Source organism: Suillus fuscotomentosus (assembly GCF_016647785.1).
Source record: "Suillus fuscotomentosus strain FC203 chromosome Unknown F5891scaffold_10, whole genome shotgun sequence".
NCBI lineage: Eukaryota > Fungi > Basidiomycota > Agaricomycetes > Boletales > Suillaceae > Suillus > Suillus fuscotomentosus.
Genome location: NW_024539522.1, coordinates 766,186 through 786,359, shown reverse-complemented (window position 1 = coordinate 786,359; position 20,174 = coordinate 766,186). Strand labels below are relative to the sequence as shown.

The window sequence follows — 20,174 nt, the reverse complement described above, 5'->3', positions numbered from 1 at the left end:
TGGATGTGGGACAAGTTGATCAACAACTCCGACGTGGCCACATCAACATTTGTGGTCGTCTCGGGCTATTATTCCCAAACACTTACGTTGCGCCATTCAATATTGATTATCACGATTCGTGGAATCCAAGAAGACATGGCTGTCTTGGCTACTTAGTAGTGGATCCCCCCAAGTACAACATTTATCCCCAGATAGTGAGAACTTCAAAGTTAGCGAAGGTCCGGCGTAACCAAATACCATCATTGAACTTACTGACATGGCAATAGGGTATAGCCTGGAGTTTCGTATGTCCGAGTCCGTGGCAGCCTTTCAGTGGTTATTTGTACAGTACTAGGCCGCACCCAGAGCCATTATAAAAGGGTCAAGTGTAATGCCCAGCTCAACCTCCCAACTGTCTATCGCACTCCTTTCTACTAGTACAACATTCGAGTCTTCAGTATGACTCTGAACGAACAGAAACTCTGCAGCTCGTCACCCATGACCTTTGATGGCGACGGCGAAGTTGTCCTTCCGCGCCCAGTGCCTTCGAACGCGCGCAGATATACTCTGCTTTTGATCTTCTGCATTACGCAGTTTTTATATACCCTCACCAACTCGGCATTGTTTTCCGCTATCCCTTCCCTTGTCCGGAAGTTTGGCTTCACCCAAAGCCAATCAGTTTGGATCATTAGCGCATACCAGTTGACTTTTGCATCCTTCCTCCTTATGGTCAGTCCCGGACCTGCCTTCATAGCTGACGAAAGGATTTTAATCATATCTATAGAGCGGAAAAATCAGCGACATCTATAGCCCTAGTGAGTCTTCCAGAAGTTATTTTTAGCGTCGGATTAACTTTGTATGAAGAATACACCTTCATAACCGGTAAATTCATATTAGGGGTAATCTGTATCGGCATCGGTTTCGTCTCCGATGGTATCTTATTCCTTGCACTGAGAGCCCTAAGTGGAATCGGTTGCGTTCCTTCGCTACCGTCACGAGACTGAAGGCTCACTTGATCATTGTAGCCGCATCGCTCACCATACCATCGGCTCTAGCTCTGCTCGTCGGACTTTTTCCTGAGCCTAGGCATCAAGCAATGGCTATTGCAGCGTTTGGAGCTTGGGGGGCGATTGGCATCGGTCAGCGATTGGCATCGGTCAGCGATCCCTACTTCCTAAAGTGGTCTAGGTACTCACGACGAATATTTCAGTGTTGGGTTTAATTTCTGGTGCCTTTTTCGTCGAATATGTCAGCTGGAGCTGGGTATTCTGGTTTGTGTCGGCGGTGATCATACCAACCACATTCATTTCTGCGGTACTTATACCTTCACAAACAAGAGATAATGTTCGAAAGAGCGGTTTCGCCAAATTCAGGAGTCTTGATGTTATTGGAATATCAATTCTTACAGGTCAGTCATGATTTCAGATCGTCTGTTCACACCATACTGAGCACATGGTCAGTTGCTGTTATACTCTTTATATTTGCTGTGACGACAGGGTCTATGATAGGATGGAGATCAGTTACCACACTAGCACCTTTAATCTTCTCCATCGCCATGACTGTTGCATTCTTTTACTGGGAGGCCTGCCAGCCGATTGATTGCGCGGCCGTGTATGTCTGCTCGATCGTTCAAATTTTCTCTGATTCAGACTGATTCGCAGACCGCCTTCCACATGGTTTATTCCGAATTTTTCTGTTCTGTTCGGAACGGCTCTCCTACCATATTTTTGGTGGGCAAATATATTCACCACCTACGTGTCCCTGTGGCAAGATATTTACCGATGGAGCGCCATGTCCTCTGCTGTCCACATGTGAGTAAAGACCGCGTGTTTGAGTGCAGTGATCTGACGGTGCTAACGTTCTTTCAGGCTTCCAATAGGCATCATCGCCTTTGTCTTCAGTTTTGCCAGTAGGGTGAAGGGGCTCAGCGGCATGAACGCCAAATGGCTGATACTTGGCGGAGCAACGATGATGATGACGGCACTGGTGTTGTTTGCCTTTGCAGACGGACCTGACAAGTACTGGCTATTGGTATTCCCAGGCTTCATCATCGGTTCTGCTGGTGCAATGCTAACCAACATCTCCGCAAAGTGGGTCTCAATCTTATTCTCACAGCACGCGTATTAATATCAACTTGCACAGCATCGCGATGTTCCGAGCCACGCCCCCCTCTATGGCAGGCACCGTAGGCGCCATGTTCAACTGCGGTCTGCAACTCGGTTCCGCCGTCGGATTGGCTGCCGTATGCACTATCCAGACGAGCGTGCAAACTGGGAATGGGGGTCCGTCGAATTATGACGGCCAGTCTGCTGGGTTCTGGTTTATGCTCACTTGCATCTCTATTGCTACGCTGGCCGTCTTGGTCTTCTACCGCACCGACACGGCTCGAGGTCGTGTCGAGGCAACAATTGTCAGTGATGGAAGCGAAGAGAATATCGCGAAAGGGGATGCGAGGGAGGAGTGAGAAGTGAAGGTAGACGTAACGAAGACACGGCGAATTGTGTGCTTCCCGTTCTAGAAGCGACAGCAGGGGAGACTACTAAGTCTTGAGAAGAGATTTTTTTTTTGGGTCAGTGTGCGGGTTGACGCGGGTTGACAAGGCTTGAAGGAAACAAGACTCGCAGAGTTCTATTTACCTATTATCTTAGTATTTTCGTTAACTTGGTTGGCAATAATGGTAGCCTGGGTCAGAGCAATTCATGCGTACGAGGAGATGGTCGATGCTACGCTGCGAACATGCGGAAACCTGCCAGTGACTATTTATTGACTCTGGGCAGAGGGGTCGTAGTGCAATTTAAATATGTTGGAGCCCCTGCGCTTTACAGTGCTTTGCATTAAAAAGTTCACTCCCAAGGTGATTTGGACGCAACACGTTTACATATATTTGTACCCACCAAAACCTCTGAATATTCTCGCTTGCCGTGTGACCTGTCACACTCTAGTATGTCTACACACCTCACAGAATTCCGGGTTATTGTCTGGCAACGGAAGACAGTTGCCGAAATAACTCGAGTTCAACGCTGGGTGATCTACAAAATTTGACACTTCACCAAGATTTCGGACATACAAGATATCCATTTGCTCGTCGTCGTGGCAAGCCTCGTATTCTCAATCAAAGGAGATAAAACATACAATTGTTGCCCGACGAGACTTGGTGCACTTGGGCAGTGTGACAATCAGACAGTAGCTGTTGTGGTTTAGACTGGCTGGTCACCAGTCTAGTTGTGGTTAGGGTTAGAGGTTCTGGTAGAGGAATGGTTCGCATTTTACATCCACCAAATACATACAAACACGTTGCGTCCAAATCAAGGAGTGAACTTTTTAATGCAAAGCACTTGTACCTTTCGGTCAACGCATTCGGTCATCATGGTTCGTTCTAACCTGTTATAGTTGGATGACTTTATGACATCGGTACCCGACCACACATTATCTAAAATACCCCTCCCAAATACAGGACATTAGTCTCCTATACTTATAAAAAGACGGTCGTTCCTTCTGAATCTGGAAAAGCGCTATGATGGATGGTGCTTCGGACGAGGGCATGGGATGGATATATCTGAAGATACAAGTACAAGCTGAATCGTAATAGAGTTCAGACTAAAAATGAGAGGAGAGAATACTGGACATGTGCAAGTAGGGTGTGGATGTGAATAAGAAAAAAGAGCATGTCATGTCCAAAGGGAGAGCTGGTAGCACATGCTTCAGCTTATTTCGATAGTGGAGATAAGAAATGTATGTGCCAGAGATGATCAACACTTGATCAATAACCACGGCCGTAACTTCCTGGATTGCCGTTTCCACCTTGCTGACCATAACCTTGTTGGGTACTGTAACCAGTGGGAGCAAAACCGCCTGCATACCCCGTGGCTTGGAAATTACATCAAAATTGGAAAAGATAAGTGTAGAGCGGTCTCACCTGGGTAGCCTCCTCCATAGCCACCTTGACCGTACCCACCTTGGCCTCCAGCATAACCGCCCTGACCTCCATAGGTAGGTTGTTGACCATATCCGCCACCACCTGAAGAGATGTTCAAGACGCTTGATATGTTTGCAAACTTGCTACGAACCAGAGTAGCCGCCTGCGCCACCATAACCACCTCCAAATCCTGCGCCGCCTGCGCTAGCACCACCTGTTCCGGAGCTACGGGGATTAGCAAGATTTACTTTTATCCTCCTGCCATCAAGCTCCTGCTCATTCATGTTGGCAATAGCATGGTTTGCTTCCTCAGTGGTTCCGTAGGTGACAAAGCCAAAACCCCGGGAACGACCAGTGTCACGGTCACGCATGACAATAGACTGAACGGATCAACTCAATCAAAAAGGACGACTGGGTAAGATAACTCGCGCACGTCAAGCACTGGTCCATAACCGCTGAAAGCCTATATTGTGCAAGGTCCCAAGACCGAAAACAGGTAAGAACATGCAACTCGAGAACAATTTCAGACGAAGATGACATAGCGAAGCAGCCCGGGAATCAAGAGCCCGCCGGTCACAATCGTATATAACTGACATTGCGCAACGTGTCATCAGTGGTGTTCCAACTCAAATTTCTATATGAAGAAAGAAAGAATTTGAGGTATCAGTTTCGCTTCTCTCCGCCGGGGAGACGAGAGAAGCGCTTGCAAAACAAGTCGGACGACATAGACTGACCCAACGTAGATTTTTGCACTTGATTGTGACATAGTGAAGGAGATCACTGGTAATACAATAGAGTCTCGAAAACTGTTACACGAGAACTGAACGAAACGGAGACCTGGAACGGAACGTGGAGGTTCGAAAGAGAGTTTGAATGAAAAGGATTTATCGACGATCACCCTTATATTCAAGCCCCTTTATTTCAAACTCCGGTCTGAACTCTAATGACTTTGCTCTATACTAATTTCCGAATTAGGTTTGTATTGATCGAGTTACCTCCGCGTTCCACCACAAAGAGTCATTTTATGCTTGGCAGGTTGGTAAAGACGGCGACCTCAAGGCCTTGTGATCTAGGCTCTATAGCACGGGACGGAGACGGTCATCTAGGTGGCTCATATCAGCTTGAATTCCCTATCAGACACGAACCTGACACGGGCGACGCCGCAAAGAGCCCTCGTTAACGCTCGGGTATATCCGAGTAGAAGGATTTCTGCGGTGTTGAAAAGGACTTGGCAGCGTTATCAACGTTCGAGTGGATAAGTATATTTATCGGCAGTAATATCCGGTGTATCGGCTAACGGAGGGTGGTCCATTCAGTACCTAAACACATTTGAGGGTTGAGTTTGATTTCAAATCGTTGACCGACCTCCGCGTATCGTATCGTATCGTATCGTACAGGCCATGTGTCTATCATACATACATACAATGTTTTGGATTCACATAGGAGCTACGCCCCTTCGGTTGAATCACATGGTCTGCGTGTCGGATCGCTTTGTTTGCCGGCAGGAGCCCTGTCCACGGCATCTACCGTACTGCTGTGTGCCTTGCGTGGCCATAACTCCTGAACGTTCTTGAATGGACATCCCGGGTCGTCCTGCTGATCAGTGCTGTATTGCAGGTCAATGCTCCAAGTGCATTCTTACCTTTGGCAGTGGCGCCGCTGCGTCAAAAACGCGCTTGGTGTTCAATCAAGATATTTATCATTACCAGCGCTGTGGCAGAGCCAAGCCAGACCCGATTTGAAAATGCCAACAACAAGGACAATTGTCTAACCCTACGAGCACGCGACACATGGACCACGATACCCGGCGTTTTGGTAAGTGCGCTAATAATCTGTCACGATCAAACTCAAATCGTTCAAATCAGGGGAAATTTCATTACGCCAGATCGGCATCCGCCGTACATAGTCACAAACACTCAGATTCCCAGGACATACTTGCCCCCGCGCCTTGTACCAGCTATCACCGTCTGGGCACGGTCCAAATTTTGAATCCAGAGACTGTAAACTCGTTGATTCCAATGGTCATCACCCTGCGCCAGACGACCCCGATATTGATCAGCATCCCTTCTATCAAAAGGAATCGATCCACATGAGGGACCTTCAATTCATTCTACACAACACGGCGAAACACCTGGAAGCAGCTACTGATTTATGTATAGAAGAGCGAGTCCGCGCGCTGCTGTCCTGACAACAACAAAAGTGTTATCAAGGCATCCAATTCTATTGCTCGTCTCATCTAGTTCCGGATACCTGCAACTCTGATAGATAGTGCGGCATACAGCAAGTCCGGTCCACACCGTATACTAAAAGGGTCAGTCACCCCGCAAAGCTTCAATTGCAAAGTCGGCGTCATCTTGAGTGCGTTTTCATTTCAATATCTATGTGAAATCCCGAACGGACCTTTTGCGAGATAAGCATGCTGAAGTTAACTTTGTTCACGTACTGATGATACCTGTACAGAGATACAGACTTGTGAGAATCAGTCGGTTTCCGTCATAGTTCAATGAAACGACTTGAAGGTCTGCACTCATCATCAACTTACTTTTTTCATTGCACCAGTTGTACAACCCTCTGTTCCTTGATATGGGAGTGTCTGCGGGGAAACCCGTAAACTCCATTCGAAGGCATGCCTAGTCACTTGCTCTCGCAACTGACGCAAATAGCGTAACACTAGTATCTCCACTCGAAAATTCCAGTGCTACAAGTGGGCTGTATTGATAAACAAGATCGAATGACTTCCAGAATATGGGCGATACGACTTTGCGCAGTCCATAATGCAACTGAAGTGTCGTATGAGCACATCACTGTCCCCTCTGCTTCTCGTCTCACTATAGACGCCGCATAAATTCCTGACAAACTCGTGAGTAGCTTTCAACGTACTACTCATCTGAGGAGACATTAGATCATGCGATGGCCCGTTAATGAGTGTGCATATACATGCTACAGGCCAGGCGTTTCAAGTCGGAGGACTGGACGTCCCAAGATGACATAACATCGGAATATCCTCGCACAACATTTGACTAGCTATTCAAAACAAAGTACTTCCCGGTACATTTGGTTGCGAATAGATAGTCCAATAGTTGTGATAACGCGTCTTGGCCTTGCTGAAAGTGTCGACAAGAGTTATCCTAGTGCATTTGGATTCGGATTCGGATTTCGGACGTACGAGGTCCAGCGGAGATAGAACAGAATGCGACTTGACTCAAGGGAATTTGCCCGAAATCGGATGCGCTGTTTAGGCTGGGAATGAATCGATGGTCGACAGCATTTTAGGGCTTTCACTTGATGTGGAAAGCCTGTTCGGGTAGACCAAGACGATGCTAAGTGTGTGAGCTAAGTTAGAGGGTGTCAGTTCACGACGTACTAGGAGAGCGCTAACTTTAACGAGAATTAGCGACTAGCTAGGAAGTGGCGTCAACATTATAAGGCTTTCCTTGATGTGGAAAGCCTGTTGGGGTAAACCAAGACGATGCTAACTGTGTAAGTTAAGTTAGAAAGCGTCCGTCTACGACGTAAGAGAGTGGTAAAAACCTTGACAAGAACGAAAGACTAGCTACGAAGTGAAGCCAAAGTCAGAGCGTCCAGTTGAGCGTCGCGAGGTAGATCGTGCCCTTTCATCCGCCTCTTGAGATAAGGGTCTGTTGACTAGGCTGAGAGGGACGCTAGAAGCGCTAGTGGCAGCGGTTTCGGACCTGCGAAACTTAGTGTCAGGGGGCTACCCCTACCGCGCCGTTCTTCTCGTTCTGTTTGGAGGCCAGGAGAATACCACTGAGCCTTTATACAAAGCTAGTGGGAGTAAATGGTCCGTGCACGACTGCAGCCATGTTTATACCTGACCAGCTGCATTCTCATGACCCACCAGCGGTGGTTTACAGGTTGGACTACTGGGGAAACAGGAAGCTTCATCTCCCAGGTTCGGCCAGCCTTCAGTATGGGCCGAACGCCAAACCCACTTAGTCACAATTATCATCCGTGTACGGCCGTTTCCGAACCGTACTCCTGCAGAGACGAAACTGGACTATAACGTTCTGTTCTAAATCAGTGCGCCCGAACGACTTTGATTGAAGTCGATATCACATCAAACATCAATAGGGTACTCACTCACCGACTTTTCTGCAAATGCTGCTCCTGTATGCGTACAGGAGAACCGGCCCCCGATTGGCATCAGCAAGATTGACGCAGAACCATGAATGATGTCAGCGTCCGGCATCCATTGTGTTGGAATTGAGTGCTCGCACTATACTAGTGCAGGTTCGACAATAGATTGCTTACAAAGTGCCCGTGTAACGTGAAGTCTTATTGGGGTAAACCAGGAAGCAGTCAAGTGTGTGAAGTAAATTTTGAGTAGGTGTTGGAAAATGTCAGAGCGTGGCAATGATTTATCGCACTTCCTGCAAGCTCATATTCGTCAAAATATCAAACCACTCTCACCGAGTACTCACCTAGGTTACCACATTAGCACTCACACCGACGCTCCGACAATACCTTGGCCTACCACGCAAACATAGTAGTCTAGTCAATCAATGAGATTGACACAGAACCATGAATGATGTCATCCGGCATCCAATTCAAAATGTACGATGAGATCTAGTTACACATTGCATATCCGATTCGACAGTAAAATGAATTCGGGCATGGGGGATGAGCCCGAGGTGTACAATGGATCGTTAATGTCATGACCGAGGTACTGCCAGGTTGGTTGCTTGGTTGGTATGGTGATGGCAAATTCTATAGTAGTGTTGATTGATTCATGTGATTGTATGTGTGGTTTGGGGCTCGGAGTTAGTGAGCGAGTAAGATTTGGATTTAGGGGTTGGGGTGAGGCATGAGGCGGCGGGGGAGTAGAGTGGCGATTCGGCACAGGTAGATATGGAGGCGGAGTGAGTAGGTAAGCAAGGGAACCCAGTCCCTAGTAGGGGGGCATACGTGGATCGGCATTGAGTATCCGAGTAACGTCAATTGGTAACGTGCAGTGGAATTACGAGAGGTCACGTGGATCGGCGAGGTAGATACTGTGCTTCGAAAGTGATAATGAAATCTGAGCACAAAAAGATATTTCAAAACATTTAAACGCCGGCTGAATGCATGAGTAGAAGGGGAGAAGCAGAAAAAAAACCGGATTGTTCCCTTCATACGGATATGATGCTCGGCCGACAAGAATCGCAGACCCGTTGGGTTGATTTCGGCTTGGCCTGCGCCAGAATGAACAAGATACCACGATGATAAAACTTCCAAAGTCATCGAAGTGACATACTAGGAGGGCTTCCTGTAGACCTGTAAAGATGCGCGCGGGCGAATTGCGTGCGAACAGGGTGGATATGATGTGTAACCGACGGGTGTGCGAGGATGAGGTGATAATTATACTTGTACCCCGTTGGCTTTGACTTCGGCTGCATAGGCCTGTGCTAGATGAGTCACGGAAAGACTTACAGCATCGGGTGGGGTAACGTAGTTGGGGGTTGTTGTACACGACGACCTCGGGGACTGAACCGGTCTTGGCATGCTGGGGCGCAGTCGAGCCCGAAAGGGGTTGGTTGTTATCGCAAGACAATGACAGAACTTTGAACGGAGAGGTATTATACGTTTTGAGACATGGCAAAACCGTCAAAGACGATTTAACAAGAGAGGTCAGCCGCCTCGCTGTTAGCGCATGGAGAGCGCTGACATTCATGAACAACGTTGGGATTAATAGGAGACATGATCCGCGTGTTCGATGTGAAAGGGTGGAATGGAAACAGCTTGGACGTACTATTTGTACCGTATGCGCAGCAGGCCTAGTAATCGGCTATGACAAATGAATGAAATGCGGAGGAGGTGAGGCAGGGTTACTTGCCACGTGTCAGACCACAGATAATCGAATTTCTTGCCCGAGCTGATGCCCGGGCTTGTCCAACCACGTATATTTTGGTTGAGCGTCACTTAACTTTATCACTACTAACCTTTAACATCGCCAGTTGAAGCCTGGTCGTCGCCTGTGCCAGTCCCCTCGTTGACGTTTAGTTCCGTGTACTCGCGTGCGGCGTGCCTAACGCGTTGTGATTTCACAACAGTTTAGTACTAAGCACAGCCACAAGCTTATATCAAAACCCGACTGTCCATCAAAAAAAAAAATCGGTGGCAGGCCTCCCTGCTAGGTTTTGATTCTTGGACGATGATCATGCTACCCGTCCCCATTACCACCGCCGTGCTACTCGGTGCGCGCGTCGCCTCTCCCGCCGTCGTCTTCCTAGCTACCCTCTCCCTCATATCTTCTAAGCGCCTTGATCACCAAACTCAAAGTCCAATAACACCCGTCGTCGTTGCATCTCGCGTCCCACGGAGAACACTCATTCTTGTTTTTCTCAGCATCAGCGCTTTCACTTTCTTAGCAGATGGTCTTGCATACGTCGTCTCTGTTGTCCTTAACAAAGTTTGGCTTAAAGGCACTGGCATCGAAATTGCAAGTGTTTTGGGTTTGCTAGCGTATGCCGGCTTGGCAGCTCTAGGCGCATGGAAGGACACACGCGATGACGGGATTTGGAATCGACGTCGAGTTAAGGTCGCAGTAGCTATCGCTCTCGCACTTGACATCGTCCAGGTCGTCCTCTCCTTGATGAGAATAGGTTCGTTCCTACTCGCTTATCATTTCAATTCATTAACTCTATCAATCAATTAAATTCAGACTTGCATCATATTTGCACATCGCCTATCCGGTCATGTGTACCCAATCTTTTGCATGGTGTCCTGCCTCTTGCACGTGTACTTGCACTCCTTCCTCTCCTCGTGGCACTCTTTTTCCCTCGTGTCGTTTACCTTTCTGCCCAATCACATGGTTACACAGAAGAAGTTGATGAGACCGCTCCTCTTATATCGCAACACGTTCCTCATCAATCATTATTGCTGCAACCAGAAGATACCGACCCTGACGGTCCCAGTAGTACCGCCAAATATGGCACTTTTACATCCAGAAGCGGTCCTACCACCCGCTGCGCGTCCCCAGTTCCAGGTGTACGAGAGCCAAATAAGGTCAGCAGAGCTGTCAATCTAGTGTAACGCAACCTAACGTTTCCACAGACAACCCCACGCGAAGTAGCTGTCGATCCCTCATGGCGCGAACTCTTCTCTCGTCTATCTCGCATCGCGCCTCATCTCTGGCCTTCCCGCTATCCAAAGCTGCAATTCATCGCAGTACGTACCTCCCTTGCATTTTCATCACTCAAACTGATAGTTCTGCAGTTGGCCTGTTTCTTCATCCTTGTTCTAGGACGCGTAGTCAACGCCTTTCTTCCTTTCGTACTTGGCGCACTCATCACCACATTCGACACACCAGGCGTAGCTCCATTCCCTGCATTTGGTTCAAGCCCATGGCCGTACCTAATTGCCTACGTCGTGCTCCGCTTCCTTGCTTCTTCAGGCGGTCTCGCAGCTTTCCGCGATGCACTCTGGATCCCACTCATGCAATACAGCGACCGCAGCATGTCGATGCTCTCATTCAACCATGTCCTGGCTCTTTCTCTCAGCTGGCACACAAAACGCAAGACTGGCGAGCTGCTCCGTATTCTCGATAGAGGAAGCGCAATAAACCGCGTTGGCGAGCTTATTGGGTTCACAGTGGTTCCTGCACTCGTGGATATATGTGTTGCGCTCGTTGTGTTTGTCGTCAAGTTCGAACCTGCGTTGGGCGCTGTGGTTGGAGTCGTGATGGGGAGTTATATCTGGGCGAGCGTCGTGCTCACGAGGTATAGGACTAGGATACGGAGACTGATGAATGAGCGGGATGTGGTGAGTGTTCAGTGCTATTCATTGTCTATGGAGAGGATCTTGACTCTTTGCCTGCTCAGAACATGCGTGGGATCCATACGGATTGTCTCCTCAATTATGAGACTGTCAAGTATTTCGGTGGGGAGGAGTATGAGGCGCAGAGATATACGGAGGCTATCGAGGAGTATCAGAGTTTGGAGAAGAGGGTTGTTCGTGAGTGTTTTTGCCTCATCTCATTTCCAAAATCGCGTCTCGCTTCCAAGTTGTTTTTCATTTTCAAAGTTTCATTTCAATGGCGAACGCAAATGCTGATCACACCTGTAGTATCTCTCAACCTCCTGAACCTCGTGCAAACGCTCATCATCACCTCTGGTCTTCTGGTCGGTTCCTTGATCGTCGCGTCGCGCATCACAAGGGGACAGAGTAATACTAGCGACTTTGTGGTGTTCATCACTTATTATGCGCAGGTGGGTATCTTATCTCTTTCGTGTCGTATTAAGCTGACGTCTTCTAATCACAATCACGCCGATGCCATCCATATCAGCTCTATTTCCCTCTGTCGAACCTCGGCGGCGTATACCGTGCAATCAACCAAAGCCTCATCGATACCGAGAAATTGCTTCACCTTCTCAATGAGCCCACTGAAGTGGTTGATGCACCTGATGCTAAGGAATTGGTGGTCTCGAACGGTGAAGTTGAATTTGGTGCGTAGCCCTTACTCCAAGTTTCCATGAATTCATCTTAACGTAACACAGATAACGTATCCTTCTCCTACGATGACCAAACTTCCGCACTGCACAATATCTCCTTCAAAGTTCCCCGCGGCGGGCGCGTAGCCCTTGTCGGCGAAAGCGGAGCAGGCAAAAGCACCATCCTGCGCCTCCTCTACCGCTTCTACGACCTCCAACCCGGCTCAGGACGTATCCTAATTGACGGTCAAGACATCCGCACAGTGACGCTTTCAAGCCTGCGTCGCGCAATGGGCGTCGTACCCCAAGACCCCGTACTCTTCAATGCCAGCATCGGGTATAACATCGCTTATGGCCAACCATCCACCACTCCCCCTGATGAAAGCACCATCATCTCAAGCGCCCAAGCTGCTCAGATGCATGACCGTATCATGAGTTTCCCAGAGGGATATGAGACGAAGGTCGGGGAGAGGGGCGTGAGGCTGAGCGGTGGTGAGAAGCAACGGGTGGCGATTGCCAGGACTATGGTGAAGAACCCGAAGGTGTTGCTCTTGGATGAGGCTACTAGTGCGTTGGACAGTGCGACAGAGCGCGGGGTGTTGGAGGGTGCGCTTGGGAGACTTGTAAATGGCAGGAGTTGTTTGAGTATTGCACATCGGTTGAGTACGATTAAGGGGGCTGATGTGTGAGTGGTTTTCTTGAGTGTGCTTTCTTGGTGATGCGGTGCTGATTTGTTTTCTTTTGAAGAATTATGGTTCTCAAGGATGGACGGATCGTTGAACAGGGCTCACATAGGGAGCTTCTTGAACTCAATGGCCTCTTTGCATCCATGTGGGCAGACCAGATCAGCGCGTCCGAAGATCCCAAAGCTCCAGCTGGATACGATGCCGATGACGATGCCCCTGTTGTAGACGTACCCGAATCTGAAACCCGGAGCACAGCAGTCGAAGAGCCTGTCGCCGTCGATTCTCCCCAGGTCGTCCCAGTATCCCTACCAGCCAAACCAAGCGCACCGATATCATTCCCCATCTCTGAGGACCTACTCCAAACGTTCCCGACGACGGTATCCATGTCCGACTCACCTTCTACTCACAGCCATCCAGAGCGTTCAGCCATACCTGCGCATGTGCATGGCGCGAATGTTACGTTTGATGCGAAAGCGACCACGCCTCCGCGGGCGACTTCGCCTGAACCTAGGAGAGCCCTCTCGACGCACAATATCCAGAGACTTGCGAGGAAGATAAGTCTTAGCGGTAAAGCTCCGAAACTGCCTGGGGTTTTACGCCGGGACACTCACGTACGAGACGTGAGTCTGGCGAGCAGTGGGAGTGGTACCGGAACTGCGGGTGGGAGTGCGTCTACGCCTCCTACTGGAAGCGCTAGGGAGAGCGTGGATGAGTCGCATGTTGAGATTGCTTTGAAGAAGGAAGACAAGAAGAAGAAAAGGAAGAGTTTCCTCTAGAGTTTTCTCTTTTCTCTCCGATTCCCGCCTCTGTTCTTCGTCGTGTTCCTTTTCCTTTTCATTCCTGTCCCTTCCCTTTTCCCATTATCATGTTTCTAACCACCTTACTTCTGACAACCCCTGCTACGACACATCACCGACATCTTTCTCTGATCATTGACATGCATTTTGCAATAACATGACTTGTGACTTCGATTTTCGATTTGTTCGATACACGCAGACCTGCCGTGGTGCTGTATATTGATATTACTCGGTCGGATGTCTGATTCAAATTTCGTAGTCAAACACGGTTTCTTGCATTGTTGCTCTGATGTTGATCCGGGATCTCGGTCTGTTGTGGGCGTGCGTTTTACATACTTTGTATTTGCTTTGCAGTAAATTATATGTAGTGGCAAACATGGGTAGATTCAAGCAATGATAGGGTACCGACTATGAATGAGCTGGAGAGTTATCTCGAAGTATTACGTGTAGTGGCCCAGCCCTACAGAAGCTAACATTCAAGAACCGTATTGTGCAGGCAAGCTTGACAGCTTTTCATCTAGTCAAAGCTGGACTGGAACTGCGAAGTGTTTCGATACCTGTTCTGTAGGACTCATAAATAAGACGGCGAATAACTTGTTCTGATCGCTGTCGACGTGCGCGCATTGCGGGTGAGGATGTTGGATCGTCAGGGAGAGAAGTGATACAACCGTGTGCGGAGAACCGCATTCCGAGGCGTTCTAGGTTGTCCTGGTTTTTCGTCCACCACACATCCATGTCCGTAGGATAATCTTCCAAGCAGGTAACCACAGCGGCGACCGGTACGCCACCTGTCCCAGTGCCCGTAGAACCAACGATGTCAGTGAAGAATTTATAATCCTTGATCAGTGCTCTCTGGGCCCTCGATCTCCTTATGCAATACAAAAAAAGGTAGGTTCCATCATCTCTGTAGAGCTTCTTGTACGCCTTTCTCAGGCGCGATTTTGCAAGAAGGGCCTGGAAAAGACTCGTTGATTCGATTGAGGAAGCTTCCCAAAGTTTGAATCGGCGATCTGCAAGACTGACTTCGTGAGGAGTATACTGCAATGTGCAGGTTGCTGCGTCTGGCGACATCTGTGCAACGTCGCGTCCCGTGATCAAATTGATGATGGCGCTTTTCCCAACTCCAGTCTCTCCGAAAAGCAACACATTCAAAGGACCACCAAGTGACTTGATCGCGTGGAAGGATCAGTACACATAAAAACAATGCACCAGTGGACGCTCACCAGCCATGAGACTGAAGAGGAGAGATTGTATGCTAGAGGATTAGAGGGTGCGGTATAGCGTGACGGAACAAGGGTTCGCGAGGAAGACTGGAACGACAATACGGTCGAAATCCTAGCCTGGTTGATGAAACGTTTAAACCGAATTACTTCAACTACCAGCTAACGAGTTCATACCTGCTCCGTGGCCAAGTATGGATCTTGATGACTTTCTTGTACCCCGTCAACAAGGACGTTCTATCAGGGTCAGAAATTCTACTCCTACATGACCAGATAAGTCATGAGCTTACATCCTGTTTCAAAGCCTCTAGCTCCCCTGTTATGAAGTTCATAGCCGTTAGGGCACATGGACGAGCAGGTGGATCAATTGACCAACACTGCTCGATATGACCCCAGCGGGCGTCTGTGACGTCAGATGTCGCTTCGGATACCTCAGGACGCGGGACATCCTCTCCATTTTGGATTTTTTGAAGGACTTTGTACTCGACAATGTCATGCCAAGGAGCAATCAGAGTTAACAACTGGGATGAATGACACATTAAATGTAAATTTGAGAACTTGACACGCTTACACTTACATGGAACATGACACGACCAAAGGAATACATGTCATTCTGCGTGGTCGGTCTGATATCGGAAGGGGAATCACGTGACCCGAGCAACTCAGGCGCAGTCCACCTGATTGCACCAGGCCGAACAGTTGATCCTTCAATTTCGTACATTTTTAAACGTCCGTGGAGGACATTTGACAAACCGAAGTCTGTTAGGCAAGCCTTATATTCTCCTTCTTTGAGATCTACCAAAACGTTAGACTACGTTGTTTAGTGAGAGCAATTGAATGTAGAAAGGATGGGCTCACGCTCGTAATGTCACCGTGAACAACGGAAAATGAGTGAACTAACGGCCAATTTATTAATCGAAACAAGACGACCATGAAGGAAATACAAACTATAGTAGAGCCCAGATGCTATGCCGTGAAGCTAGTGAATACGGATAATTCAGTTGAGGTTCATTGCAGCTAAACAGGTCTAAGTTACCAGCTTCAATTTAGACTTGATGGTCAATGTAGCACCCTGTTCTCTGATCAGATGGGACAGCGTGCCGTCCGGAAACCACTGGGAGACAAGGGCTGTGGTTGGTCCGAACCCCTCTGCCGTTCCATAAAATGCGACAATATTGTTATGGACGAGGTGTGCCCATATTCCAGTTGCTCGTCGAAACCTCTAGCGAATCCACATAAAACAGTGTTCAGAACAGAAAAAATTTGACCCTTACTCTTAAGTCCTGCTCTGAGGCGGGATCCATTTGGTACCTGAAGGTTTTTACTGCGACCTATAGTGCGATAATGGACAGGCTAATCAGCAAGTGACGCCAGCACTGCCCACTGGCCAGACCTTTTTGACGGGGCCCGACGGTTGTCTCCATTCACATCTGTAAATGTTTGCGAATGCACCACTGGCAACATAGTCATTTATTCCACCGAAGATCTGACCTGTCAGATTTTCTGCTACCAGTTGTATTCCGGGGTCATCATAGATAGTGTCGGAACGCGCTGCCGTAGTAGTCACTGTTCTCCCCGGGGGAAGTCCTCTTTGGGAGCCTGAGAGCGTGAAAAGATCGTCTGCCGAAATACGTTGACCCCTTCCATTTTGCTTGGCCTTGGATTTGGAGGTATTGATGGATGTATTGATGGATGTATTTCCTTGTTCTGCCTCAAACATTGCATTTGAATGACTTTCTCTCATTTCGCCAGCGGAGATATCCTGTGAGAGAACGTGAGGATCTGGTCCCGCGCGAAGAGACTACCCATAAACATACGTTACTCGTCAAATTTTCTAGTTCGCTCCTCAAGAAGCTCGTGACCATTGTGGCAGAAGGACGAGCAGATACATCAGGCGACCAACACTGCGCAATCTCATTCCAGCGTGCTGTTGTCATATCGGGTGTCGCAGGACGAGGAATGTCTTCTCCTCCGAGAATTCTTTGAAGAACTACAATGTCATTTATATCATTCCAAGGAATGACCAGTGCTAACACCTGCGCACAGGCGATCACGTCAGAGGTGCGGAGTATTCGGGATCTATAAATCTCACATGAAACATGACGCGACCAAATGAATATATGTCACTTTGCGCGGTCGGTGCACTGTTAATAGGTTGGTCATGTACCTTCAGCAACTCAGGCGCGGTCCACCTGATGGTACCATCATTTGATCTGATTGTGTGGTCCCTTGAACGGCCACTGAAGATTGTTGCCAGACTGAAGCCTGTTAAACGCGCTACATATTCTCCTTCCTTGACGTCAACCAGAATGTTAGACTGAAACTCGCCGTCAGAAAAGTTTCACGTCAAAAAGATGAACGAACACTCGTGATGTCCCCATGTACCACCCCCAACTCATGAACTAATAATGGCAACCATATCAGTGGAATCAAGCTTTGAACGAATGAAAGACGAACGATAGCAAAGGCCAGAGATCACGCCATGAAGCTAACGGCACGAAAACTAAGTTAAGATACAGAAGTTATACCTAAACAGGCGACTCACTAAATTTAGCCTCGGCCTGATGTTCAACGCAGCACCCTGTCCCGCGATGAGACAGAGCAGTGTACCGGTCTGGAACCATGGAAGAACCAAAGCTGGAGATGACCCAAATTCTTCTGTCATCCCAAACACAGGAACGATGTTGTCGTGCATGAGGACAGCACAGTTCTCAGCCACCTGTCGAAAGCTCTATCAAATCAACGATAAGCTGCGCATAACAGCAGACTTAGCAAATTCACACCTGTAAATATAGCTCTAATACGTGAACCTTGATGACTATTACTGCAACCTGCAGCGCGATGATCAATAAATATATCAGCAATGTGTACTAGCATTGCCCAGACCTTCATAGGACCTGTCGGTCGTGTCCATTCACATTTGTAAGCCATTCCGAAATCACCTGCAGCGACAACGTCGGCTATTGGACCAATGATCTGACCCGTCAGGTCCACCAGCCCCTGACCGGCGGGAACCTTAAACTGGTCGATATATTGAAGAACTTTCGTGGCGCTCGGGCGATGACCCGCTTCCCATGACCAGCATTTCTGAATCAAGTTCCAGTGATTGTCGAGGATGTTTTTGGGACGTGCGTGTAAGACTTTATTCGATAGCGCGACGCAGATTTGAACATGTTGCTTCTCTTTCCATGGTATATCCCCCGAGACAATCTGAGATGAGAAAACTTAGGATAGAGCTGCAAAAACAGAGAGATCGTACATATAACATGATACCACCGAAAGAATAGATATCACTCATGAAAGTCGGTTTTTGAGGATTACATTCCAGTCCAAGGACTTCAGGCGCCCGCCATCGAGAATCGAAAATGCGTGCGACGGTGGTCGGATTCAACTGCAAATCTGCTTCTCCTTCGATTGTTGCAAGGCCGAAATCAGTTAGGCATGGATTACCCGAAGCATCTATGAGGACATTTCCCTGAGGCCTGGGGATGAGTGTAGGATCCGCAAAGAGACGACCGTACATACGGGGTGAAGGTCCCCGTGAACAACATTCGTTGATTGGACTGAATAGGCGTCAAGAACGAAATGGAAGACATGATAGAAATCCACAAACGATAATCGAGGCCAGCAGCAACACCCTTGACCTAGTAGCATGAATTCTTGTTCGATGTAATGTTGAGAAGAGAACTCACCAATGCAACTTTAGCAAAAGCAGTAATGGTGGTAGCTTCTTTGAGGTAGACGGATAACGTTCCAGATGGCATCCATTGGGAGACGAGAGCTGGGAACTTGGATGAGGAATTAACGTATGCGAAGCCAAGTAGCGGAACGATGGTCTGGTGTTTCAGTCTAAGCCACACTTTGAGTTCTCGACGTATTGCCTACATAGACCATTCAGCGAAGTAAAATTTGAACCCAGACAACTGACATTTTCAATTTTGTCCGTAGCTCTCGAAGGATCAATCTTGAATACCTTCACTGCGACCTGATGATGGTCATTCATTAGATGGACGGATGATGAACTCGGGTTGATCTGACTCGGACAGACCTTCACTTTGCCATTACTTGTCTCGACAATACCCTGAAAAACCTCACCAAAGGACCCAGATCCACACGAAGTTCCAAGCTTCTCAGGATCAGAAAGTTGAGGTGTGAAGTCAGTGGCGGCATCGCTGCAAAATATGATGAGCCAAGAGTCCCAAAACACATTTGATTTTCAAATAAGGCACGTTAGAGGAAAAATCTGAAGCTCTTCAGGCACAAGACAGGTCATGCCAATATTTGGCTACGTTGCAGACGGAGACGGTGTTCGTAAGGAAGTTGGGTGCTAGTGCGTTACATGCCGAAGTTGAGCTTATATAGAAGAGCCTTGGACTTAGGGTTCGTGTTATCAACGTGTTATTATGTTACCGTGACTTAGCGCTTAGCACGTGTAGTAGTACTAGTGTTCATAATATGCATGTTCGAGAGCCATATTGTTTGAAGGAGCGGACACGTCATACTATATGAAACTGACAATTTGACCAGTACTACTCACTTGATAGAATTGATGAAGGACACTGTGTCAGTCTTGAAGTTATGGCGCAAGGTTTCAGCGCTTGAGCAAGATGACGTCATATACATGCACCGACGCTAAGATGTCTACTCTCTACTAGTCAACGACAAATGCACGAGCCATGTTCTTGCACAATCATGTATCGCAACACAACCTCCAATCACTGTTGATGTGCTTGCATGACGGGTAACACTTTTGGATCATCATCGTGGAAGAAGGGTACCGCATTTAAGTGCTGCCAGATCAATGATTCGGCCAGCCTTCCGGATAACTTTCGAAGCACATAAGGTTAGCACGTGCTGTCTAAATTAATGGCCTATCGAAACTTGAAATTTTGAAAGCTTGACGGTTGCCTGAGTCTCGATGACAAAAACTGTCGCGGTCTGCCTACTAACAACAAACAGCACAATCTTGGTGTGTCACATGGTAGTGCGGGAAATATAGACTTTTGGGGAGGTAGGGGTCAACATATCCCGATCAAATACGAATCATTGGAGGTGTATGGTTCTGAATTCAGACTTGTCCAGGAAGAACAAACAAGTTCAATTTCATTTCATAATGAGCGCTGCACAACGTTGCTTGCGCGTTGCAA

General features: G+C 48.1%; 7 protein-coding genes across 7 annotated transcripts; 2 read left to right on the top strand and 5 right to left on the bottom strand.

The window, feature by feature from the left end:
- Positions 1 to 2: 2 nt before the first annotated feature.
- Positions 3 to 2,740, top strand: F5891DRAFT_1014325 (MFS general substrate transporter). Its single transcript, XM_041360828.1, has 10 exons — positions 3 to 218; positions 267 to 708; positions 764 to 794; positions 844 to 951; positions 1,005 to 1,118; positions 1,190 to 1,387; positions 1,440 to 1,590; positions 1,641 to 1,790; positions 1,848 to 2,069; positions 2,122 to 2,740. Exons 2-10 carry the CDS (start codon positions 439 to 441, stop codon positions 2,441 to 2,443), a joined length of 1,566 nt encoding a protein of 521 aa, XP_041229934.1. The 5' UTR covers positions 3 to 218; positions 267 to 438; the 3' UTR covers positions 2,444 to 2,740.
- A 601-nt stretch (positions 2,741 to 3,341) lies between these two features.
- Positions 3,342 to 4,788, bottom strand: F5891DRAFT_1014321 (uncharacterized protein). Its single transcript, XM_041360827.1, has 6 exons — positions 4,630 to 4,788; positions 4,490 to 4,529; positions 4,329 to 4,358; positions 4,047 to 4,275; positions 3,896 to 3,997; positions 3,342 to 3,846 (listed from the first exon to the last, which is right to left on the bottom strand). The coding sequence occupies exons 1-6, from the start codon at positions 4,659 to 4,661 to the stop codon at positions 3,740 to 3,742; spliced, it is 540 nt and encodes a 179-aa protein (XP_041229933.1). The 5' UTR covers positions 4,662 to 4,788; the 3' UTR covers positions 3,342 to 3,739.
- A 3,934-nt stretch (positions 4,789 to 8,722) lies between these two features.
- F5891DRAFT_41988 (uncharacterized protein) lies at positions 8,723 to 9,835 on the bottom strand. The gene is made up of 2 exons (XM_041371764.1): positions 9,729 to 9,835; positions 8,723 to 9,669 (listed from the first exon to the last, which is right to left on the bottom strand). The coding sequence occupies exon 2, from the start codon at positions 9,564 to 9,566 to the stop codon at positions 8,874 to 8,876; it is 693 nt and encodes a 230-aa protein (XP_041229932.1). The 5' UTR covers positions 9,567 to 9,669; positions 9,729 to 9,835; the 3' UTR covers positions 8,723 to 8,873.
- Positions 9,836 to 9,950: 115 nt separating this feature from the next.
- F5891DRAFT_41974 (uncharacterized protein) lies at positions 9,951 to 14,230 on the top strand. Its single transcript, XM_041371763.1, has 9 exons — positions 9,951 to 10,497; positions 10,557 to 10,900; positions 10,949 to 11,062; positions 11,111 to 11,656; positions 11,716 to 11,848; positions 11,960 to 12,102; positions 12,180 to 12,339; positions 12,391 to 13,009; positions 13,072 to 14,230. The coding sequence occupies exons 1-9, from the start codon at positions 10,047 to 10,049 to the stop codon at positions 13,784 to 13,786; spliced, it is 3,225 nt and encodes a 1,074-aa protein (XP_041229931.1). The 5' UTR covers positions 9,951 to 10,046; the 3' UTR covers positions 13,787 to 14,230.
- A 12-nt stretch (positions 14,231 to 14,242) lies between these two features.
- Positions 14,243 to 14,962, bottom strand: F5891DRAFT_1014311 (uncharacterized protein; the record flags this gene model as incomplete). The annotated part of the gene is made up of 1 exon (XM_041360826.1): positions 14,243 to 14,962. A coding segment is annotated over one exon (579 nt), but the record flags the coding sequence as incomplete, so codon positions are not given.
- Positions 14,963 to 15,091: 129 nt separating this feature from the next.
- Positions 15,092 to 18,038, bottom strand: F5891DRAFT_41945 (kinase-like domain-containing protein). The gene is made up of 16 exons (XM_041371761.1): positions 17,914 to 18,038; positions 17,811 to 17,858; positions 17,573 to 17,758; positions 17,485 to 17,515; positions 17,392 to 17,429; positions 17,195 to 17,344; positions 17,120 to 17,134; positions 16,845 to 17,063; positions 16,421 to 16,789; positions 16,302 to 16,358; positions 16,064 to 16,249; positions 15,976 to 16,006; positions 15,886 to 15,923; positions 15,605 to 15,838; positions 15,205 to 15,548; positions 15,092 to 15,147 (listed from the first exon to the last, which is right to left on the bottom strand). The coding sequence occupies exons 1-15, from the start codon at positions 17,956 to 17,958 to the stop codon at positions 15,306 to 15,308; spliced, it is 1,890 nt and encodes a 629-aa protein (XP_041229929.1). The 5' UTR covers positions 17,959 to 18,038; the 3' UTR covers positions 15,092 to 15,147; positions 15,205 to 15,305.
- Positions 18,039 to 18,227: 189 nt separating this feature from the next.
- On the bottom strand, positions 18,228 to 19,392 carry F5891DRAFT_1140816 (kinase-like domain-containing protein; the record flags this gene model as incomplete). Its single annotated transcript, XM_041364900.1, has 8 exons — positions 19,257 to 19,392; positions 19,076 to 19,199; positions 18,956 to 19,012; positions 18,720 to 18,908; positions 18,641 to 18,671; positions 18,553 to 18,590; positions 18,287 to 18,502; positions 18,228 to 18,237 (listed from the first exon to the last, which is right to left on the bottom strand). Coding segments are annotated over exons 1-8 (708 nt in total), but the record flags the coding sequence as incomplete, so codon positions are not given.
- Positions 19,393 to 20,174: the final 782 nt, after the last annotated feature.

Coding starts and splice junctions, on each gene's coding strand:
- F5891DRAFT_41988 (XM_041371764.1), bottom strand. CDS start 9,566: ATGAATGTCAGCGCTCTCCATGCGCTAACAGCGAGGCGGCTGACCTCT.
- F5891DRAFT_41974 (XM_041371763.1), top strand. CDS start 10,047: ATGATCATGCTACCCGTCCCCATTACCACCGCCGTGCTACTCGGTGCG. Junction 10,901..10,948: donor GTGTACGAGAGCCAAATAAG/GTCAGCAGAGCT, acceptor ACGTTTCCACAG/ACAACCCCACGCGAAGTAGC. Junction 11,063..11,110: donor CAAAGCTGCAATTCATCGCA/GTACGTACCTCC, acceptor ATAGTTCTGCAG/TTGGCCTGTTTCTTCATCCT.
- F5891DRAFT_41945 (XM_041371761.1), bottom strand. CDS start 17,958: ATGGCTTACAAATGTGAATGGACACGACCGACAGGTCCTATGAAG. Junction 17,859..17,913: donor GACCGACAGGTCCTATGAAG/GTCTGGGCAATG, acceptor ATCGCGCTGCAG/GTTGCAGTAATAGTCATCAA. Junction 16,359..16,420: donor CGTCGGGCCCCGTCAAAAAG/GTCTGGCCAGTG, acceptor ATCGCACTATAG/GTCGCAGTAAAAACCTTCAG.
- F5891DRAFT_1014325 (XM_041360828.1), top strand. CDS start 439: ATGACTCTGAACGAACAGAAACTCTGCAGCTCGTCACCCATGACCTTT. Junction 1,591..1,640: donor CCGATTGATTGCGCGGCCGT/GTATGTCTGCTC, acceptor ACTGATTCGCAG/ACCGCCTTCCACATGGTTTA. Junction 1,791..1,847: donor ATGTCCTCTGCTGTCCACAT/GTGAGTAAAGAC, acceptor ACGTTCTTTCAG/GCTTCCAATAGGCATCATCG.
- F5891DRAFT_1014321 (XM_041360827.1), bottom strand. CDS start 4,661: ATGTCACAATCAAGTGCAAAAATCTACGTTGG. Junction 4,276..4,328: donor GTTATGGACCAGTGCTTGAC/GTGCGCGAGTTA, acceptor TGATCCGTTCAG/TCTATTGTCATGCGTGACCG. Junction 3,847..3,895: donor CTATGGAGGAGGCTACCCAG/GTGAGACCGCTC, acceptor GTAATTTCCAAG/CCACGGGGTATGCAGGCGGT.